This window comes from Neophocaena asiaeorientalis, unplaced genomic scaffold (assembly GCF_003031525.2).
Source record: "Neophocaena asiaeorientalis asiaeorientalis breed wild unplaced genomic scaffold, Neophocaena_asiaeorientalis_V1.1 scaffold30, whole genome shotgun sequence".
NCBI classification, from domain to species: Eukaryota; Metazoa; Chordata; class Mammalia; order Artiodactyla; family Phocoenidae; genus Neophocaena; species Neophocaena asiaeorientalis.
Genome location: NW_020174923.1, coordinates 18,097,320 through 18,116,448, shown reverse-complemented (window position 1 = coordinate 18,116,448; position 19,129 = coordinate 18,097,320). Strand labels below are relative to the sequence as shown.

The 19,129-nt window shown below is 50.1% G+C and overlaps 1 protein-coding gene across 1 annotated transcript; it reads right to left on the bottom strand.

Moving 5' to 3' along the window:
* Positions 1-9,958: 9,958 nt before the first annotated feature.
* DUSP3 (dual specificity phosphatase 3) lies at positions 9,959-18,017 on the bottom strand. The gene is made up of 3 exons (XM_024760783.1): positions 17,977-18,017; positions 17,471-17,697; positions 9,959-11,725 (listed from the first exon to the last, which is right to left on the bottom strand). The coding sequence occupies exons 1-3, from the start codon at positions 18,015-18,017 to the stop codon at positions 11,520-11,522; spliced, it is 474 nt and encodes a 157-aa protein (XP_024616551.1). The 3' UTR covers positions 9,959-11,519.
* Positions 18,018-19,129: the final 1,112 nt, after the last annotated feature.

Below are 19,129 nucleotides of genomic sequence, written 5' to 3'. Positions count from 1 at the left end.
TCTTTTTTTTTTTTTTTTTTTTTTTTTTTGGTACGCGGGCCTCTCACTGTTGTGGCCTCTCCCGTTGCGGAGCACAGGCTCCGGCTCAGCCGCTCCGAGGCATGTGGGATCTTCCCGGACCGGGACACGAACCCATGTCCCCTGCATCGGCAGGCGGACTCTCAGCCACTGTGCCACCAGGGAAGCCCAGAAGGCTACTTTTTAAGAAATCTCATTGGTCCCAACCCCATGCAGCTCAGCATCAATTATCCTGACCAGGAAAGCCCCTCTTGTCATCCCTCTGGAAGGCAAGAGGGAAAACTGGAGGATCACAGCTGGGGCTTCCACTTGGCTGAGGGGCAGGGATTCCGGTTTCAAGGCCAGGATGAGAAGTCAAGAGGCTCTGGTGATGGAGACAAGGAGGAAACCTCAGCTCATGCTCCTCGGGGATCCCGTGCTTGGTGACAGGCACTTCTTGGCAGGCTGATGGGCCATAGTTATTTCCTGGGCCAGGCTGTGGGTAGGAGTGGAGAGCACAAAACCCCTTTTCTTAGCAAAAGTGAAAGCCAGCATTTTTAGTGCTGATATATATTTTTTTTCTTGTCTCCCAGCCCATTACATTTTTCAAAACCAGCTTTGAGTCCTATATGGAAAACCTTATTGGTGCATAGCACAGGCACATTCTATGAAGCCATCCCAGGTCCAGCTAGCCACAGAGAACCCAAAAGGAATTGCTACCTTGGCCCCAGAGAAGAAGGAGGGGACGGGGGGGGGGGGGGAATGTTCACACCTGAGATGCAGGACAAGGAAAGACGGCCAGCGGAAGCTTTCACTGCAGACAGATTGTTTGAGGAGGCGCACCCACTCCTGGCCCTGAAGGAGGCTGGGAAGCGGGCTGTGGCCCAGGTCCCTTGGTATTTTCAGTGGGCAATGAATCAGTGCACCCCACCTGCAGAGCCTCTGCAAAGCCTCTGCCACCTGCCTCGACTTGTAAGTTGCCGTGTCCATCTGTGGCCTTCTGTCCCTCCTTTCCATCATCCATCACTCGACACATGAATGCAGCTGCTCTGACAGTTTTACAAGCCAGACAGAAGCCCCTGCAGGAAGGGCCCTCTCTGATACCTGCTTCCTAAGTCAGTTTCCTTCAGGGCAGATGAAAACAGCTGTGGCCATTGTTGCGGGTGATCTATCTCTCCCAACAGAGCTGGTGATGTTGTGAGAAGGGGGCCCTCGGAACCCTCTCCCTTTGTCTGTGACCCTCCAGCCTCCTTTTCCCTTGCCCTGGAATGTGGACCGTTAACCCTGTTGTGGCCGGACAACTGCCTTCTTGCCCTGGATTTCGGAGAGGGCAGTTCTGATGTCTGGATTCCTTGAGCTGGCGGGACTGATGCTGGAGCCCCACCTGCTGTTGGGGTCTGCAGCTCATCCACAGGAAACGGAGACCGTGGGGACCATCCTTGGAATACTTCTGCCACCTGCTGGAGACGGAAGGAGAAGCCAACGATCGGAGGATGGCAAAGCTCAGGGTTTCATTTCATTTTATTGTTGTCATTTTATTTGAAACTGAAGTAATGTTTAAAGAGAGAGCGAGATGTAGAGAGAAGAAGAAGGAGAAGGAGGAGGAGAAAGAAAAGAAGGATCCAGTGGACTTGAACTTCTGAATTATCTCCATCCTTTTGAATTAACTCTCTGCCAAGGTATAGCCATGCTTTTCACAAAATGGCTCAGAGAGAACCTGCTGTGATGCCATCTGCTTTTTCACTTAACACTAATTCACTTTTATATTTATTCAGTCCACAAACTTGTCACTGTTCAGAGCTAGACAACACTCCCCAGAGTTAAACCCTCAGGGGTTTAGCTGACTTCTGTTGTGGGTAGTTTAGGTCATTTCCGATGCTCCTCTATCCTCGGTTAGGGATGCTGTGAACGTCCTTGGACAAAGTCATTTTTTTGAATTAAACTTTTTATTTTGGGGTCCTTGTAAATTCACACGCACTTGCAAGAATTAATACAGAGAAAATTCCCTGTTCCCTTTGCCCAGTTTCTCTCAATGGTAACATCTTGCAAAAACCAGGATAGTAACATTGATACAATCCACCAGTCTTATTCAGATTTCCCCAGTGTTATTTGCACATGTGTGTGTGTGTGTGTGTGTTTCTATGCAACTTTATCCCTTGTTGGTTCAAGTAACCACCGTCACAGTCAAGAGAAAGAACAACTCTGACTACAAAGATCCCTCTCATTGCCCTTTTATAAGCATACCCTTCCCCTTCATTCCTAACCTGTGGTACCACTAATCTGTTCTCTATTTCTACAATTCTGTCACTTCAAATAAATATGTTACATAAATGGAATCAGTCATGATGTAACCTTTTAGGACTGGCTTTTTTCACTCAGCACCGTTCCCTGGAGATTCATCTGAGCTGTTGCATGTATCAGCAATTTGTTTCCTTTTTATTACTGAGTAGTATTCCACAAAGTATTTTAACTGTAGGGTTATTTCAGAAGTGAATTCTGGGTCTGAGAGGATAAACAGTCCCCAGGCCCATGAGCAACATACAAGTGGGCATGTGCCTTAGTTTGCTAGGGCTGCTGAAACAAAGTACCACAGATTGGGTAGCTTAAACAACAGAAATTTATTGTCTCATAGTTTCTGGAGGCTGAAGTCTGAGATCAAAGTATTGGCAGGGTTGGTTCCTTTTGAGGGCTGCGAGGAAGAGTCTGTTCCGTGCCGCTCCCCTAGCTTCTAGGGGCTTGCCGGCACGCTTTGGCATTCCTTGGTTTGCAGAAGCTTCGCCCCGATCTCTACCTTCATCTTCACATGCTGTCCTCCCTGTGTGCGCATCTGTGTCCTAATTCCGCCTTCTCATGAGGACATCAGTCATATTGGATTAGCGCCCACACTCATGACCTCATCTCAACTAATTACATCTGCAACGACCTTACTTCCAAATAAGCTCACATTCTGAAGTCCTTGGATTCAACATATGAATTTTGGAGGAACACAGTTCAATCCATAACAGCATGTTTCTCCACAAGGCTGCCAACCCTGGGTTTGGGCCGTTAAATTTTTTTTTATTGAATTTATTTACATATTTGGCCATACCACGTGGCATGCCGGATCTTAGTTCCCTGACCAGGGATCAAACCCAGGCCCTCTGCAGTGGAAATGTGGAGTCTTAACCACTGGACCGCCAGGGAAGTCCCTTAAACTGAATTTATTTATTTATTTATTTATTTTAAAAAATATTTATTTATTTGGTTGCACTGGGTCTTAGTTGCAGCAGGCAGGCTTTTTAGTTGTGGCTCCAGGGCTCCTTAGTTGCAGCTCGCCAGCTCCTTAGTTATGGCATGCGAACTCTTAGTTGCAGCCTGCATGTGGGATCCAGTTCCCCGACCAGGGATCGAACCCGGGTCCCCTGCACTGGGAGCGTGGAGTCCTATCCACTGTGGCACCAGGGAAGTCCCCCTATTGAATTTTTTTTTTAATAAATGTATTTATTTATTTACTTATGGCTGCATTGGGTGTTGGTTGCTGCGCGCGGTCTTTCTCTAGTTGTGGTGAGCAGGGGCTACTCTTCATTGTGGTGTGCGGGCTCCTCATTGCAGTGGCTTCTCTTATTGCAGAGCATGGGCTCTAGGCATGCGGGCTTCAGTAGTTGTGGCACGTGGGCTTCAGTAGTTGTGGCACGTGGGCTCAGTAGCTGTGGCTCACGGGCTCTAGAGCGCAGGCTCAGTAGTTGTGGCGCACAGCCTTAGTTGCTCAGGGGCATGTGGGATCTTCCTGGACCAGGGCCCGAACCCATGTCCCCTGCATTGGCAGGCGGATTCTTAACCACTGTGCCACCATAGAAGTCCCCCCACCATATTGAATTTAATACTTTAGTAGTTGCACCTAAATTTCTAGCAAGGCTGTTTTTCTATGTGATGATTTACTGGGTTTTGTTTCTACCAAGCTGCCTGTTTATAAGTCCACCTGTCAAACATTTAATGAAGCAAGGCCTCCTATCAGGCACGATGAACTCATACACGCTCTCCACCAAGGAGCTCTGGTACCAGGGAAGGAATAAATTCTTCACCCAAATGACTCTAATGCCGGGTAGAAAGTGATTGGTGCCACTAGGAAATCTTCAGATACATTCTTTAAACAGGATAAAGTGTTATGGGCCTTTAGGGAAGAGAACAGTCTCTTCCCCCTGGGGTGGTTCTGGGAAGATGTGGCATTTGGACCAGACTCTGAAGGACAGGCCAAATTTGGAAAGTAAGTTGTGCTCGTCTGACTCCCCGGGATTCTAGAATGTTTGATCTGAAAGGGACCTCAAAGGTAAGTTAGTTTCACTCTCTACTTGGTTCCCAAGCTCCCGGTCTCTAATTCATGGAAACTGAGGACTCTTATTAGCTGCATTTTTAAACAGATTTTGCTGCCACAGATGAGTGGTAAGAATGGAGGATCTGGATTTGGAGGGCAATCTCTGTTTATAGGCAGTTGCCTACCCTGAGGGAAGTCCAAATCACCCTGTCTTTATTCACAGTTGAGAACTTGTTCTCTGTAGAGGGCAGGGTCTCAGCACAGGTGGAAATCTACTTGTTGGTTCAGCAGCTTCTGAGGAACAGCCCCAAAGAGCTTGTGTCACTCAACCTCCTGCTTAGAATGGGCTAATGGCTCCCCCAGCCCCCACATGATAAAACCTCTGCTTCCTTCTGCCTGGCAGACCAGGCCCTTTAAGTTGGGGGGCCCTGACCCATCCCCAGAATCTCGCCAACTGCTGTCCAAACTGCCACCCTCTGCCTGCAGGAGGGCCCCTACCTGCAAATCCTTGTTTAAAATGGTAAAGAAGACTTTATTCAAGGGGGTACCATCATGGCAGGGATAGGGACCACTGCAATGGGGTTGTGTAGTTGCAGGGAGAGAGATTGGGCTCAACTTTGAATACAAGAAGGAAAGTGGGAATTTATAGCCAAGCAGCAGGGTGGGGGTCAGCAGATGGAAAATTACTGAGGAAACATCAGGGGTGAGGAGGATTCTGGTGAAATGGACCTAACAGGACTCTTGCTAAAGGCAGGCCAGGGTGGTCAGACATCACCTGGGGGATGGTGGTGGGTGAGGAACCCGATCAGGTATTGAGGGTGATCAGATATGGAGGGAGGGGGATTCTGCCTAAACTGACTTGGCAGGATTCTTGCTAAAATTAGACAATACAGAGATGAACATGGAAGTCCAAAAGTCGAGGCCCAGTTGAAGAAGAGCTCAGAGGGGCTTAAGGTGACAAGGAAGACTCTCTGTCACCCTCTATGTCCAGAGGCAGATGCATATTACATTATTGACTTGGCAGGATTCTTGCTAAAATTAGACAATACAGAGATGAACATGGGTCATCAATACAGAAGGCCATAGCTCAGTGACTGTCGTTTTAAAAATTAGGCTTGGGCATATCCACGCCCATGAAATTACACAAGGGAGCACAGGATGTGCTCTGTGGCATGTGGGATCTACCCGGACTGGGGCACGAACCCGTGTCCCCTGCATCGGCAGGCGGACTCTCAACCACTGCGCCACCAGGGAAGCCCTATGCATCTGCTTTGAATGAACTGGAGATGATCCACTCACGTTGTTGCCTCCAAATTAACTCATTTTGGTGTAGACTTCAGAAATGGTATTTCCGTGCATTTGAACTTATTATAAATGGGTCATCAATACAGAAGGCCATAGCTCAGTGACTGCCGTTTTAAAAATTAGGCTTGGGCATATCCACGCCCATGAAATTACACAAGGGAGCACAGGATGTGCTCTGAGTATTAGTTAGCTCTGAGTATCAGGATGTGCTTGACGCTGTACCACCCCAGCAGATGACAGAAATTAACTGCATGCAAAGCAGATCAAATACTGTGGTTATCGTTCATGAGTCTCATTGTATATTTGATGCTCATTAAAGCAGACTACACCTTTAAAATAAAAGTATACAGAAATCACAGTATGTCCATACACAATGGATGCTAGGCAGCTGGCAAAATGAATGGGACTATAAGAAACAAGAGGGTACAACCTAGCGAAGTGCCAAACATTCTCCACTTACGGGGAAAAGGCTATCTCTACATACACACAAGTATCCATATGTGTGCACTTACACATGAACGGCACTTTTCTAGAGGGACATACTTAGTAGTGGCTTCCTCTGGGGTAGAGGCATTGAAGGTTTGGGGTAGGAGACTCACTTTTTGTTCTAAGCCTTTTGTATTGTTTGAATTTATTACTGTGTACATATACAGTATTGCCTTTTTAATTAAAATGTTTTTTAAGTGTAACTTACACTTAAAAAAACATGTTACCAGTTTTATATATCAGTGCCCTGCCTTAAGATTTTGTGTGAAAATGTAAAGATTATGTTGCCAAAGAAGCTTGACAAATGCTGAGCTAGTCTAATTGCCTCCTGCTGCAGATGGGGAGCTGGAGACCAGAGAGGCTCTTTTTCTGCCCAGGCTCTTTCTGTCTGGAGAAAAGGCACCCAATTTTCTCTAAGTTTTTTATTCAGGGGGAAAAAAGGCAATGCTTATCATAAAGGAGCTTACGGCTACGGGAGGAATTTATAAGACATCTGGAGGGAGGGGATGTTGGGGACTGCCTGCTTGCAGGATGACTCAAATCCTAAAATGCCACCCAGTCATCTTCATGTGAGGCCACCTTGAGACTGTCACCCCTGTCCCCTGCTTTCAGAACATAAATCTTACCTCCCTGATTTGCAGTGGGCTACTCTAATCAAGAATATTCCAGTCAGGGCTTCCCTGGTGGCGCCATGGTTAAGAATCCGCCTGCCAATGCAGGGGACGTGGGTTCGAGCCCTGGTCCGGGAAGATCCCACATGCCGCGGGGCAACTAAGCCCGTGCACCACGACTACTGAGTCCATGTGCTACAACTACTGAGTCCATATGCCATAACTACTGAAGCCCGCTTGCTTAGAGCCTGTGCTCCCCAACAAGAGAAACCACTGCAGTGAGAAGCCCTCGCGTCGCAACGAAGAGTAGCCCCCGCTCATCGCAACTAGAGAAAGCCAGCGCGCAGCAACGAAGACCCAACACAGCCAAAAATAAATAAACTAATTAATTTAAAAAAAAGAATATTCCAGTCAATTACACCACAATAAAGCTGAAATTTTTTTTAATTAAATTATTTTTAAGGATTATTCCTAACACAGGAAATTTCTGGTACTGGAGAGATGTTCAATAAATATTTACTGAATGAATGTAATCATCATGGAACCTGTAACTAATCAGGAGGGCTAATTTTTAGATGATTACTTTAAAACGTTAGAAAAAGCAAACAAAAGCTAAGTATAAAAGAAAATCAACTATGATAAGAAGGACAAAAAGACCATTTCTTTGTAATGTAAGACATTTATTTTGGTTACAGTTTTAGTGTTTTAACACTGATTTGTGATAGAACAGACATTAAACTTACTTTTTTTTAAAACCAATTTAATACCTTCTCCTTTTCTGTCCAGAAAATTCACACTTTCACAATCAAATTACCCTAAAAGCTGACAGGAGGTAAGTAAAGCTTCCAAACAATCTGCTCTCCCAACCGGAGATGGCCTCTCTTTCCAATCAGGATAAAATCTTGACTTGGAAGGACCATCGTTGTTGGCTCTTCAGTGATTTCTGTGCAGGTTTTATGACAGAAAAATTCCTGCGAGAAAAGCTAATATGTTCACATTTTAAGATCAGTGCTTATTTCGATTAAAACATTAGCATCTTATCATTAACTTGTGACACAAAAGGCACCAACATTCCTTTTCCAAGCATCCATCACCACAGGTGGAACACAACGCCACCTGCTGGTCATCATATTGTTACACACCCTATAATTTCCAGATGGTGGTCAGTATCAATGCGGATTCTTAAAGAACCCCACGGTGTCAGAGCCAAAAGGGACCTTAGAGGTCTTCAAATTGAGTCCCCTTGCTTGACAGATGGTGATTTCTGCTCTCCAGCTCACTCAGAGTGGCAGGGAAACAGACCAGCCTGCGGAAGGTGTACTGCTCTAGAATCTAGAAGAAAACTGTCTCGTGCTCTCATCTGGCCTAGATGGGGGTTTGCTAGTCAAAGAAAGAGATCAGGTCAGAGGAGGGGGTAGAGGCGTCCTGAGTTCCTATCCCATCACTTCCCAGGGGTAGAAAGCTATCCAGAAACAGCTTTCCACTCACAGCTGGGCATGTGTTGGCTCAAACAATAGAATTTGATTTTGAGGAGCTACATCTCGTGAAGTAAATGCGGCGTTTCTGGGACTAAAAACTATCAAGAAAACCCAAGTTATCAGCAAAAAAGTAGCCCCAAAGTGAAGGCATTAATTCTCCCCATGGCCTTTTCTCCAACATACCCCTAACAAAGAGTCCTTCAAGAGATCCTGGTCAGCCGGCCTAAGTAGCTGTGGCCGTCCTGTGCAGGGACCACTGCCTGGGTGTGGGAGGCGGACCCCCGCCCCAGCTTCCTGGGCCTCTTCTGGAAGTGGAGCAGAAAGCTCTGACTTAGGGATGCTACATGTTTCCTAGAAGAAGAGCCACACATTCTAACCCGGTTGGGGACCCACGCCTTTTCCTTCCTTGTCCTGGAGCAGAGTCCCGCCGCCCCCAACACCACAGCTTGAACAGCTGTCCTCTGGCCACAAAGCTAACTGGCTCTTGTGCACACGGGCTGGGTCACGGACATGCCCAGGGGCTCATTTCTTGAGGAGGAGTGTAGTATGAGAGAAAGAATTCAGCTTCAGAGAGCAGCCAACCTGAAATCTCGCCTCAGCTCTGCCTTAGAGCTGGGCAGCCCTGAGCACTACACCCCTACTCACTCTGAACCCCAGTTCCTTTCCTGAAAGGTAACAATACATGAATAAGCCCTACCAAGTTAATAGGTTATGGTGAGGATGAAGATAGATTAAGTGCGAGAGTTATCTGGGCACTGTGAGGGACGTGGTGGACAGCGTGGTCGTTTCACTTAGGTGGGTCTATTGGGGCAGCCTCGTAGCTGAAAAAGAAGACAGATTCTAGTTTGTTCGGGGCTGCTGAGGTCACAAAGCAAAGGGGACATCCAGGCTGCGGAGGTGCTGCTTCTGCCAAGACAGAGACCATTACACCTGGGTGTGAGGCCCAAGGCACACCTGCTTCTCCTCAACCTAGCTGGAAGCTTCTGGTCAACTCTGGAAAAGGCACATTCCCCACCTCCATACAGTAATGACGCTGCCTGAATTGAAACTTAAAACTGAATTTTAAATATTCAACAAAAGTCCCTGATATTTCCTTTCAGGTAAGACTCCTTTGCAGATCCTTGCAAGTGATCCTACCACCAAGTCAGGCTTCTGGGAGTTTGATACACCCCCCAGAACAACACCCTGCATATATTTGGTGCTCAAAAAAAAAAAAAAAGTTTAGGGCTTCCCTGGTAGCGCAGGGGTTGAGAGTCCGCCTGCCGATGCAGGGGTCAAAGCAAAGGGGACATCCAGGCTGCGGAGGTGCTGCTTCTGCCAAGACAGAGACCATTACACCTGGGTGTGAGGCCCAAGGCACACCTGCTTCTCCTCAACCTAGCTGGAAGCTTCTGGTCAACTCTGGAAAAGGCACATTCCCCACCTCCATACAGTAATGACGCTGCCTGAATTGAAACTTAAAACTGAATTTTAAATATTCAACAAAAGTCCCTGATATTTCCTTTCAGGTAAGACTCCTTTGCAGATCCTTGCAAGTGATCCTACCACCAAGTCAGGCTTCTGGGAGTTTGATACACCCCCCAGAACAACACCCTGCATATATTTGGTGCTCAAAAAAAAAAAAAAAGTTTAGGGCTTCCCTGGTAGCGCAGTGGTTGAGAGTCCGCCTGCCGATGCAGGGGACGCGGGTTCGTGCCCCGGTCCGGGAAGATCCCACATGCCGCGGAGCGGCTGGGCCCGTGAGCCATGGCCGCTGAGCCTGCATGTCGGAGCCTGTGCTCCCCAACGGGAGAGGCCACAACAGTGAGAGGCCCGCGTACCGCAAAAAAAAAAAAAAAAAAGTTTAATTCCACAAACTTTTATCAGACATCTATGTGCTAAGCGCTGGGGGCAGAGCTGAGGACCACCTCTCTGCCGTTAGGGAACCTGAAGATGGCAGCACTGCATCGCTTGCCCTGACGGCAATCATGTCAAGGGCTAAGAAGGCTGTGTTCAAAACAAAACTCCTATATTCTGACAAATGTGCGCGTGTGCACACGTGTGTGAGTGCTTGTGCGTTCCGACGTCATCCTAAAAAAGTCCTGACAGAGGCTGTTTCTTTTTGTTTTCTCTACCACCAGTAAAGGCTGCATTTGGACGTTCCGCCATGTTTCCTTTCTGCCCGGTTGAGTCATCTTTTGCTGCCAAGGCTCCTGGACCTTTTCTGGCGGCAGAGAGAGCTGGGAGAACTACCTGTGAGCGGGCAGGATGTGAGCCTGGGTCCGTTCATCCCCTTGCTTGTCCAGCCACTGGCTGTGTTGCTCTCTCTCTCTCTCTCTCTCTCACACACACACACACACACACACACACACACACACACACAGATACGCACACGCGCGCACGTGCACGCACGTGCTATAATTGGCCAACTTCCTCCTCCTGTTCTTGGAATAGTAACCGAGACAAAAAGCAGTGAGCACGAGTGGCTTGGGCTCGCCAACACTATAATTCAGGACAAAACCCTTGTAATTCTCCAAATGGTGGGGTTTTTAAATAGGCTGGATTTCAACACCCTGTTTTCTAAAAAAGAAAAATAAAACCCTGCCCAAGGCATCGCTCTTCTAACCGACCAAGTGACCTCTGAGAGCCGGGTACCCCGAAGAGGTGGATTCTGAACTCAAGCCTTCCAAGGAGTCACATTTTTTAAACAATTAATTTAGGAGAGCCCTCCAGGGACATGTATTTGCCCACTCAAAGGCTTCTTTGTTTCGGTATCTTTAATCCTAAGGAAATCATTAAAATGCAGTCTCTTCATGGGAATTTCCACCCACAGACAACTGACCCTGAGCCAACTTCAGACCTCACGACATGCCTCTGCCTACGAGCAGGGTGTGGACAGCTGTGAGGGGACAGGGGAGACAGACACGGTGGGGGGAGAGGGGCCCGTGTTTGCATAGTTCCTTTACAGGGCTGGGGTCCCCACTCAGGAGAGGGCCCAGGGGTGAAGGGTGGGGAGGCGGGGAGGGGTCCCTGTGAGCATCTCAGGCCTTACACCTCCACACACCCCTTGCCCTGGGCCATCCAGGAGAAGCACGCCCGTCACAGGCCTGCGCCCCCTCTGTGCCCCCTCCTCAGGGTGAGGACATCATAAATTGTAGGCACCAGGGAGCAGGAATGCCCTCCTCAGTAAGCTTCTTTATATGCTCCCCAGGGGGAAAGTGGCCCAGGGCTGTGTTGGGACAGACTTGTGGGCAAGTGCCTGGTGATGCTGGGAGCAGGGTACACTGTGTTTCCTAAACATGGCAGCTTGGGACACCACAACCAGGGTGCCTCCCTCCATCCGACCTCTAGAGAAGAGGCAGTGAGGGCACCCTAGAGCTTCAATTTCCCCTCCTTGACTAGTCTATCATTGAGCTGGCAGAGCTGGGCCAGGAAACCATCGTTGGGGCCGATCTCACGGTTCTGCCTGACGATGCTCAGGGCAGACTTGACATCCATCTTCTGACGCATCATGAGATACGCGATGACGAGAGTCGGGGAGCGGCTGTAACCCTCACGGCAGTGGACGAGCACTCGGCCTGTGAAAGATGGGGACACAGTGAGCTGGGGCCGTCCCGTCACACCTCGACTCCAGTCAAAACCCTTCCAGGGGGCTTCCCTGGTGGCGCAGTGGTTGAGAGTCCGCCTGCCGATGCAGGGGACACGGGTTCATGCCCCGGTCCGGGAAGATTCCACATGCCGCGGAGCGGCTGGGCCCGTGAGCCGTGGCCGCTGAGCCTGCGCGTCCGGAGCCTGTGCTCGGCAACGGGAGAGGCCACAGCGGTGAGAGGCCCGCGCACCGCAAAAAAAAAAAAAACCCTTCCAGGAAATATAAATGAAAATTATAATGCGAGGCCATTGTGTGCCCACCAGAATGGCTAAGATGAAAAAGATAAATACGAAACACACAGCATTAGTGAGAATGTGGAGCAGCTAGGACTTTGACCTGTGGCTCGGGGACGGGGTGTAAACGGGCACACAGCTTCGGAAAGCCGTGTGGCAGGATCTCCTCAAGCTGAACACACGCGTTCCCCAGGGCCTGGCAGTTCCATCCCAGACCCATGGCCGGAAGGAATGCACGCACACGTCTGCTAAAAGACTGCAGGCAGCACTGTTCCAGCCCCAAGCTGGAAACTCCCAAAGGCCCGTCGATGGCAGAGTAGATAAACACTAAGGATAAGCAATCTCCAGCTTCCCAGGTACAGCATGGAAGAAACACACAAACAGGATGCGTACGATCCCATAGGGTAGAAGAGCCAGGGGACTCCCCTGGTGGTCCAGTGGTTAGGACTCCGCGCTGCACTGCAGGGGAACTAAGATCCCGAGTGCCACAAAGTGTGGCCAAGAACAAAAACAAAACTTTAACAACGACAAGAAAGAGCCAGCAACACTGAACTATGCTGTTAGAAGTCTGGATACTGGTATGCGAGGCGGGAGATGTGACACTGGAAAGGAATACGTCGGGGGTTTCTGGGGTGCTGGTCATGCTTTGTTTCTTGATCTGGGGGCTGGTACACGGGTGTGTGCAGCGCACTGATACACTGTGATATGGGTACTTCTCTATGTGAATCTTCTATTTCAAGCAAAAGCAAAAGATGACAACCACCCAAATGTCCATCAACAGGTAAATGGATAAACAAACTGTGGTATGTCCATCCAACAGAAGGCTACTCGGCGTTAAAAGGGCATTCCTGATACGTGCAACAGCGCGGAGGAAACTCAAAGTAATGATGCTGAGTGAAAGAGGCCAGACCAAAAATGAGGACATACCGTGCAACTTCATTTATATGAAAGTCTACAAGATGTACACTAATGTCTAGTGATAGAAAGCAGATCGGTGGTTGCTTAGGAACAGAGGGAAGAGAGGGGCGGAAGGGAGAGGTCAAAAGGGACATGAGGGAAGTCTGCGGGGTGACGGATAAGCTCATGATCTTGGTTGTGGTCATGGCTTCACAGATGTATACATATGTCAAAACTTACCAAACTCAACTATGTGTAGTTTACTGAACGTCAGTTATGCCACAACAAAGCCATTTTAAAAATAAAAGGTACGTGCGTGTCAAATAAAAACACAAGAAATCAAAACAAACAGGGCTTCCCTGGTGGCGCAGTGGTTGAGAGTCCGCCTGCCGATGCAGGGGACGCGGGTTCGTGCCCCGGTCCGGGAAGATCCCACGTGCCGCGGAGCGGCTGGGCCCGTGAGCCATGGCCGCTGAGCCTGCGCGTCCGGGGCCTGTGCTCCGCAACGGGAGAGGCCCGCGTACCGCAAAAAAAACCCACACAAACAAAAACCCCCTCTCGTGGTCCCCCAAACGTCCCACGAGGCTCTACTAAATCTGCCCCTCCCCCCGCCACTGACGTAATCCCCTCCTCCCTCTCTCCAGCCGGCTGGCAACACAAACCCGCTACCCATACTCCTTCATCCCCTTCTCCCTGCTTTGGTCCCCCCACCCCCTGACGGGCCACATATCTTTTTCACTTGTTTGCTGTCATCTTCCCCCAAAACATAAGCTCCACGAGGGCAGGGATGTCCATCTGTTTTGCTCCCTGCTGCATCCCCAGCGTTGGGTGAAGGAAGGAAGGGATGGTCAGGAGAGGTCAGAGGCATTGTCAACAAGGTTCTTGTAGCCTGAGCTACAAGCCTCGGCTTTTCTTATCTCCACCCCCTCCTCACACAGAGTGTTCAGTTCAGGTCCTTGTCACCTCCCACCTCTGCCCCCTCACCCCCAAACTGAGTTCTCGCTCTATCTTCACCACCACCAACCCACACTCCAGCTGGAGGGAGCTTTCTAAAATATAAACGTGACCTGCCACCATTAGCCGGGTAGCCTAGTCCCCAAGGTGTGACTTACCAGGCCAACCGCCCACGGCCCCGACACCTTTCCAGGCTTTTACTCACCTCTGTGCCTTTGCACATGTTTTTCCATCTACCTGGAACATCCTCTCCCTCTTGGCTACTTGGCAAACTCCTGCTCATACCTTAAGACCCCAGCTCAAGTATTTCCTTTGTCAGCATCGGGACTTAGAACCCAAATCTTTGAAGTCATGTGAATCTGGGTTTAAATTTTAACTTGCTGGTTGTGATGGTTAAACTTGTCAACTTGGCTTGTCTATGATGCCCAGTTGCTTGGTGAAACACTAGTCTCGAAGAGATTTTGTAGATGTAATGAATATCTCCCATCAGTTGACTTTAAATAAAGGAGATCACCCTTGATGAGGTGGGTGGGCCTCATCCAATCAGTTAAAGATCTTAAGAGCAAAAAACTGAGGCTTCCTGGAGGAGGAATTCTACCCCCAGAAGTCTTGCCCAAGTTTCCAGCTGCCGGTCTGCCTGACAGATTTCAGATTTGCCAGCCCCTATGATTACGTGAGCCAATTCTCTGAAATAAATAATAGCTATATTCTACTGGCTCTGTTTTTCTGGAGAACCCTGGCCAATACACTGGTTATTACTCTATGACCCACCTAAGCCCACTGTGCCTCAGTTTCCTTGTCTGTGCCAATAGTACTCATGGCACAAGGTGGTTGGAAGATTAAAGGAAGTGACACATAAAACCCTTAGGCTAGGGACTTACCTGGGAGCGCAGTGGTTAAGAATCTGCCTGCCAATGCAGGGGACACAGGTTCGATCCCTGGTCCGGGAAGATCCCACATGCCACGGAGCAACTAAGCCCGTGCACCACAACTACTGAGCCTGCGCTCTAGAGCCCACGAGCCACAACTACTGAGCCTGCGTGCCACAGCTACTGAAGCCTGCGCACCTAGAGCCCGTGCTCCACAACGAGAAGCCACCACAATGAGAAGCCCGTGCACCGCAACGAAGAGTAGCCCCCCCTCGCCACAACTAGAGAAAGTCCGTGCGCAGCAACGAAGACCCAACACAGCCAAATAAATCAATTTAAAAAAGAAAGACTTAGGCTAGTGCCTGGCAGATGGGAACATTCAATAAATAAATATTAGCCAACACACTACGAGTCCTCTGCTGGCACCTGGTACATCCTCTTCTACAGCAGCCTGGCTCTGTGTTAACGTCGGCCACACAAAGACCGACCCTCCTCTGCCAGAGTGTGAGTTCCTTAAGGGTTAGGACAGTGGGGTACTGATTTTAGATGCCCTACAATATCCAGCATATACTAGGTGCTCAATAAATATTTGCCAACCAGCTGAGTGAATGAATACCCACCAACACCTCTACACGGGCATTATTCTGAAGAAAATCTGCTGGCCCAGAATCAAACAGAGTGTCTTCCGTTCCCATTACCCTATCCCCAAAACACAACCCTATTTTCCCAATGCTGATGAGCAGGAATGGGGAGTCCTCCACTCTCTGGCCAGTGGACCCAAAGTATTCAGAGTGGGGCTTTCCCTGCCCCCGCCCTGGCAACGGGACCCTCTGCAGAGCAGCTGCCTCACCACCTGGAACCAGGAACAGACTCAGCATGCCCAGGGCTCATAGAGCCAGTGCGGAAGGGGAGGGTTCAAAGCCCATCGTTCCAGGCCCCGCCCAGATGCCACCTCCTCCACGAAGCCTCCCTCGATCTTCCCAGATGGAAGTGACTGCTTCCTTCTCTGAGTGCCCCTGGCCACTCCCCTCCTCTCCCCTCTCCAAAGTGATGGGACCCCAGCTCCCCCGAGCCCAGCACAGTGTTGGGGGCCAGCACATTTCTGTTGACTCACTTGGCCAGTCAATTCTGGAAGCATTTACACTGGGCATTAGAACCCTTGGAATTCCTTTTTGTCACTGGTTCAGTAATCCAGTGTACCTGCTGTGTGTCTGATCTACATCAGGTGCTAGGGAGACCAGACAAGGGACACAGCAGACCCAGCCTGGGGGCAGGCTTCATGGAAGAGAGGACACTATGCCCAGTACTCAAGCACGAGGTGGAGTCTGCCAGAGGACAGGGCAGGAAGAGGCAGAGAGAGCCTTCCAGACTAATGACCCAACCCACGCGGGCTAAGGCAGGAGGTCACACAAAGTCAGGGTATGTTCCTAGTTGTCTGGAAAGAGGAAACCATCAGAGGGCTCTAAGTTCCCTGAATGGATGACCAGTCAACACACAGGAAGAGTGAAATCCATCCCCTTAACTGGGCCCCTCGTTCTCGTCTATACAGGAGCTCAGAACAGCAGCAGAGAAGGTGGGTAAGGTGTACAAGGCACTGGACGACCACGAAGGACCTGATGATAAACTCTGCAGATTCCCCAGGCAATAAATCTTCCCTTCTGGGCCCCAAACGTGTGCTAACCAGCGGCTAGTAAACTCTGTTCCCTGGAAATCATTCCAGCGGGGAGGCTGCTGGGACAAGAAGCATCAGGGTAGCAGAGACAGGCCAGAATCAGGAGAACAGGGCTGGTGACGCCTCAGTGGGGGTCACTCCGCCTGGGAAGGTTTGCGGTGGGGAGGAAGGAAGAGGCTGGAGGAAGCGGCAGGAAGGTAAAGGCAGTTGCTGAGAGAAACAAGCTAAAAGCAGAAAGGGCAAGCGGCCCAGCCTGCTCAGCGGCTGTCTACCCTCTGGCCTTCTAGGATTTCTCTCTGGCACGCCTCGCCCGACTGCCAGCACCTCAACAGTCCTGCTTCAGTCTTACCTTATATTTGGGAGTTGCAGGAAGCATTTAAAAACTGGGCCAAAGTTTGCTGACTTTGGGCCTGACCGATCATGACTGGCCCCCCTCCCCTTGCCAGGTATTCATGTGACCCAACTGTAGCCAGTGAGATGTGAGGGGGGCTGCACTGGGGGGTTTCTAGGGGATGTTTCACTTGCTCTTAAGAAAAGAGAGAAACATGAGGAAGAGATGGCTGCCTCATTTTTGCTGCACTTTGTCCTGTCGAGAGGTGGTAACCAGATCGGCCGTAGCCATCTTGGGACCATCAGGGGAGTCCCCAACACTAAGGGTGGCAGAAGAGTCCTGAAGCCACCACAGAGCTGCTGAGTCAGCAAGCCCTGGAGCCCCTTGGCCTCAGGATTTCTTATCACGGAAAACAATAGATCTTCATTATTGCAGCTATCTGAATGGGGGGAGGGGCCGGCAACTGACTCTCAGCCAAAGTCAGATCCAACACAAGGAGCCCGGGGCTGCCACTGTGACGGGTTCGTACATCTTGTGTCATGTGAAGCCACTTGACGGGCAGCCAGCTGAGCAGAGAGAGACCCGAAGCTCTCAGTCATTCAGCACAAGACACGGGAAACAACAGGTTTTCCAAGAAGAGGCCTGTCGTGGGCCTGTTTTCTAGAGAAAGTCCAGTCAAAGGTGCCTCCCACAGTTTCCTGGGTGGCAGGTTCCTTACCGTTCTTCTGAGCCAGGGCCTGGTCGATGAAGTCTGCCGCCTTTTCAAAGTAGGCGCTGAGGTTGAACTCCTGTGTGTCGTTGGCCTTGATGCCCAGGTAGGTGATGCCAGAGTCCTTGTAGAAGTTGGCACTGGTATTGACGTGCATGAAAGACCTGCCCTCGGCCGCATTCAGGACATGGGTGATGCCCAGTTTCTGCAGCTTGGGGATGTCTTGAGCCACAGACCTGGACAGGAGACAGCAGCAGGGGGGTGATCAACTGACCACCTGGCAGCCCTCGGGGGAGAAAGATGGAGAAGATCCCAAGCCTCTTGGCCCAGCAAGGACCCTCCATGCTCTCCCCTGACTACTTCTCCAGCCCCAGCTTATGACCCTCTGCCCTCACTCCAGCCAGATCTAATTACCTGCCCCAAATAGCCTGGGCACTTTCATGCCCATGCTGTTCCCTCTGCCTGGAATGCCCTTCTCCACCATCTTCATGGAAATGCACCCTCTCATTTCTCACCCCCCTTGGCGGTATCTCCTGATCTCCCGTCCATTCAGCATTGTGCTCCCTATACTGTGGTGGTGGTATCACCACGGGGCTAAAATGGGCTCTGGAGCCAGACTGCCCGGGTCTGATTCCAGCCCTGCCACTTACCAGCCAGACAACCTTGAACAAGCCACTAAACCTTTCTGTGCCTCAGTTTCCCCATCTGTAAAATGGGGGTGATAACAGTACCTACCCCTGGAGTTGTTTTGAGTGTCAAATGAGCTCTTCTATAGACAGAACCCGACACCGTGGTCACTGCCACTATCCTAATGCTTGATTGTGCTTATTTGTTCAGATGTCCAGGCTGTGAGCTGCTTGAGGGAGGAACCGTGCCTACTTCGTGTCTGTATGCCCAGCATGTGCTATGGAACCTGGCACACAGTCGGTGCTGAATATGTGGTGAATCAGTAAAGAATGAAATCAGCACATCCCAGGCAGCCTTCTCCCTTGGATTCTAAGGTGCAGCAGCCCCCTCCCATCCCCCAGGGGGATCCGTTCTGCCATAGTCCACTAGCCACGTCTCTGAAGCTCTCTTGGGTGAGTAAGCACTTGGGGAACAAGTGGCCTCAACAGAACTCGGGGGGTTACAAAACATTCGATCTGAATAGTCAAAGGGCTCCTTTATTTCATCTCACAACAACGTCCCAATTCAAACAGCAGTTTATACTTTACAGAACGCCTTCTCCTGCGTGATCTTGTTTGCCTGTCACAGCAGCCCGGGGAGGAAGGACAGAGCTTCAGCTCTGGCCCGACATGACAGCGGAAGGATGTGCATATGCTCACATGGGCTGCCGCGCAGCAGTGCTGGGAGAAGGCCTCCTTTCTCCTCACGCCAGCCCTGCTGTCTTCCTCCTCACCCTGCCTCTCGTGCCCATATCAACTGCAAATCTCAAGAGGCAGAAAATGTGGCTCATCCAGGCTCCTCTCTGCCCTGTGAGCCCTGATCAGGAGCCCTGATTTTCTTAAGGCGCTCCCAACTGCGTGGGGGCGGGGGGGATCGGTCCTCAGTCCATCCTCCCTGCTGAGCGCCCCCCACACCCCTGGCTATGTCAAGGGCAGATTTACTTGAGGGCAGATTTACTTGTTCACAACCTTAGTTTTCACTTGGGAAGTGGTGACAGCCCAA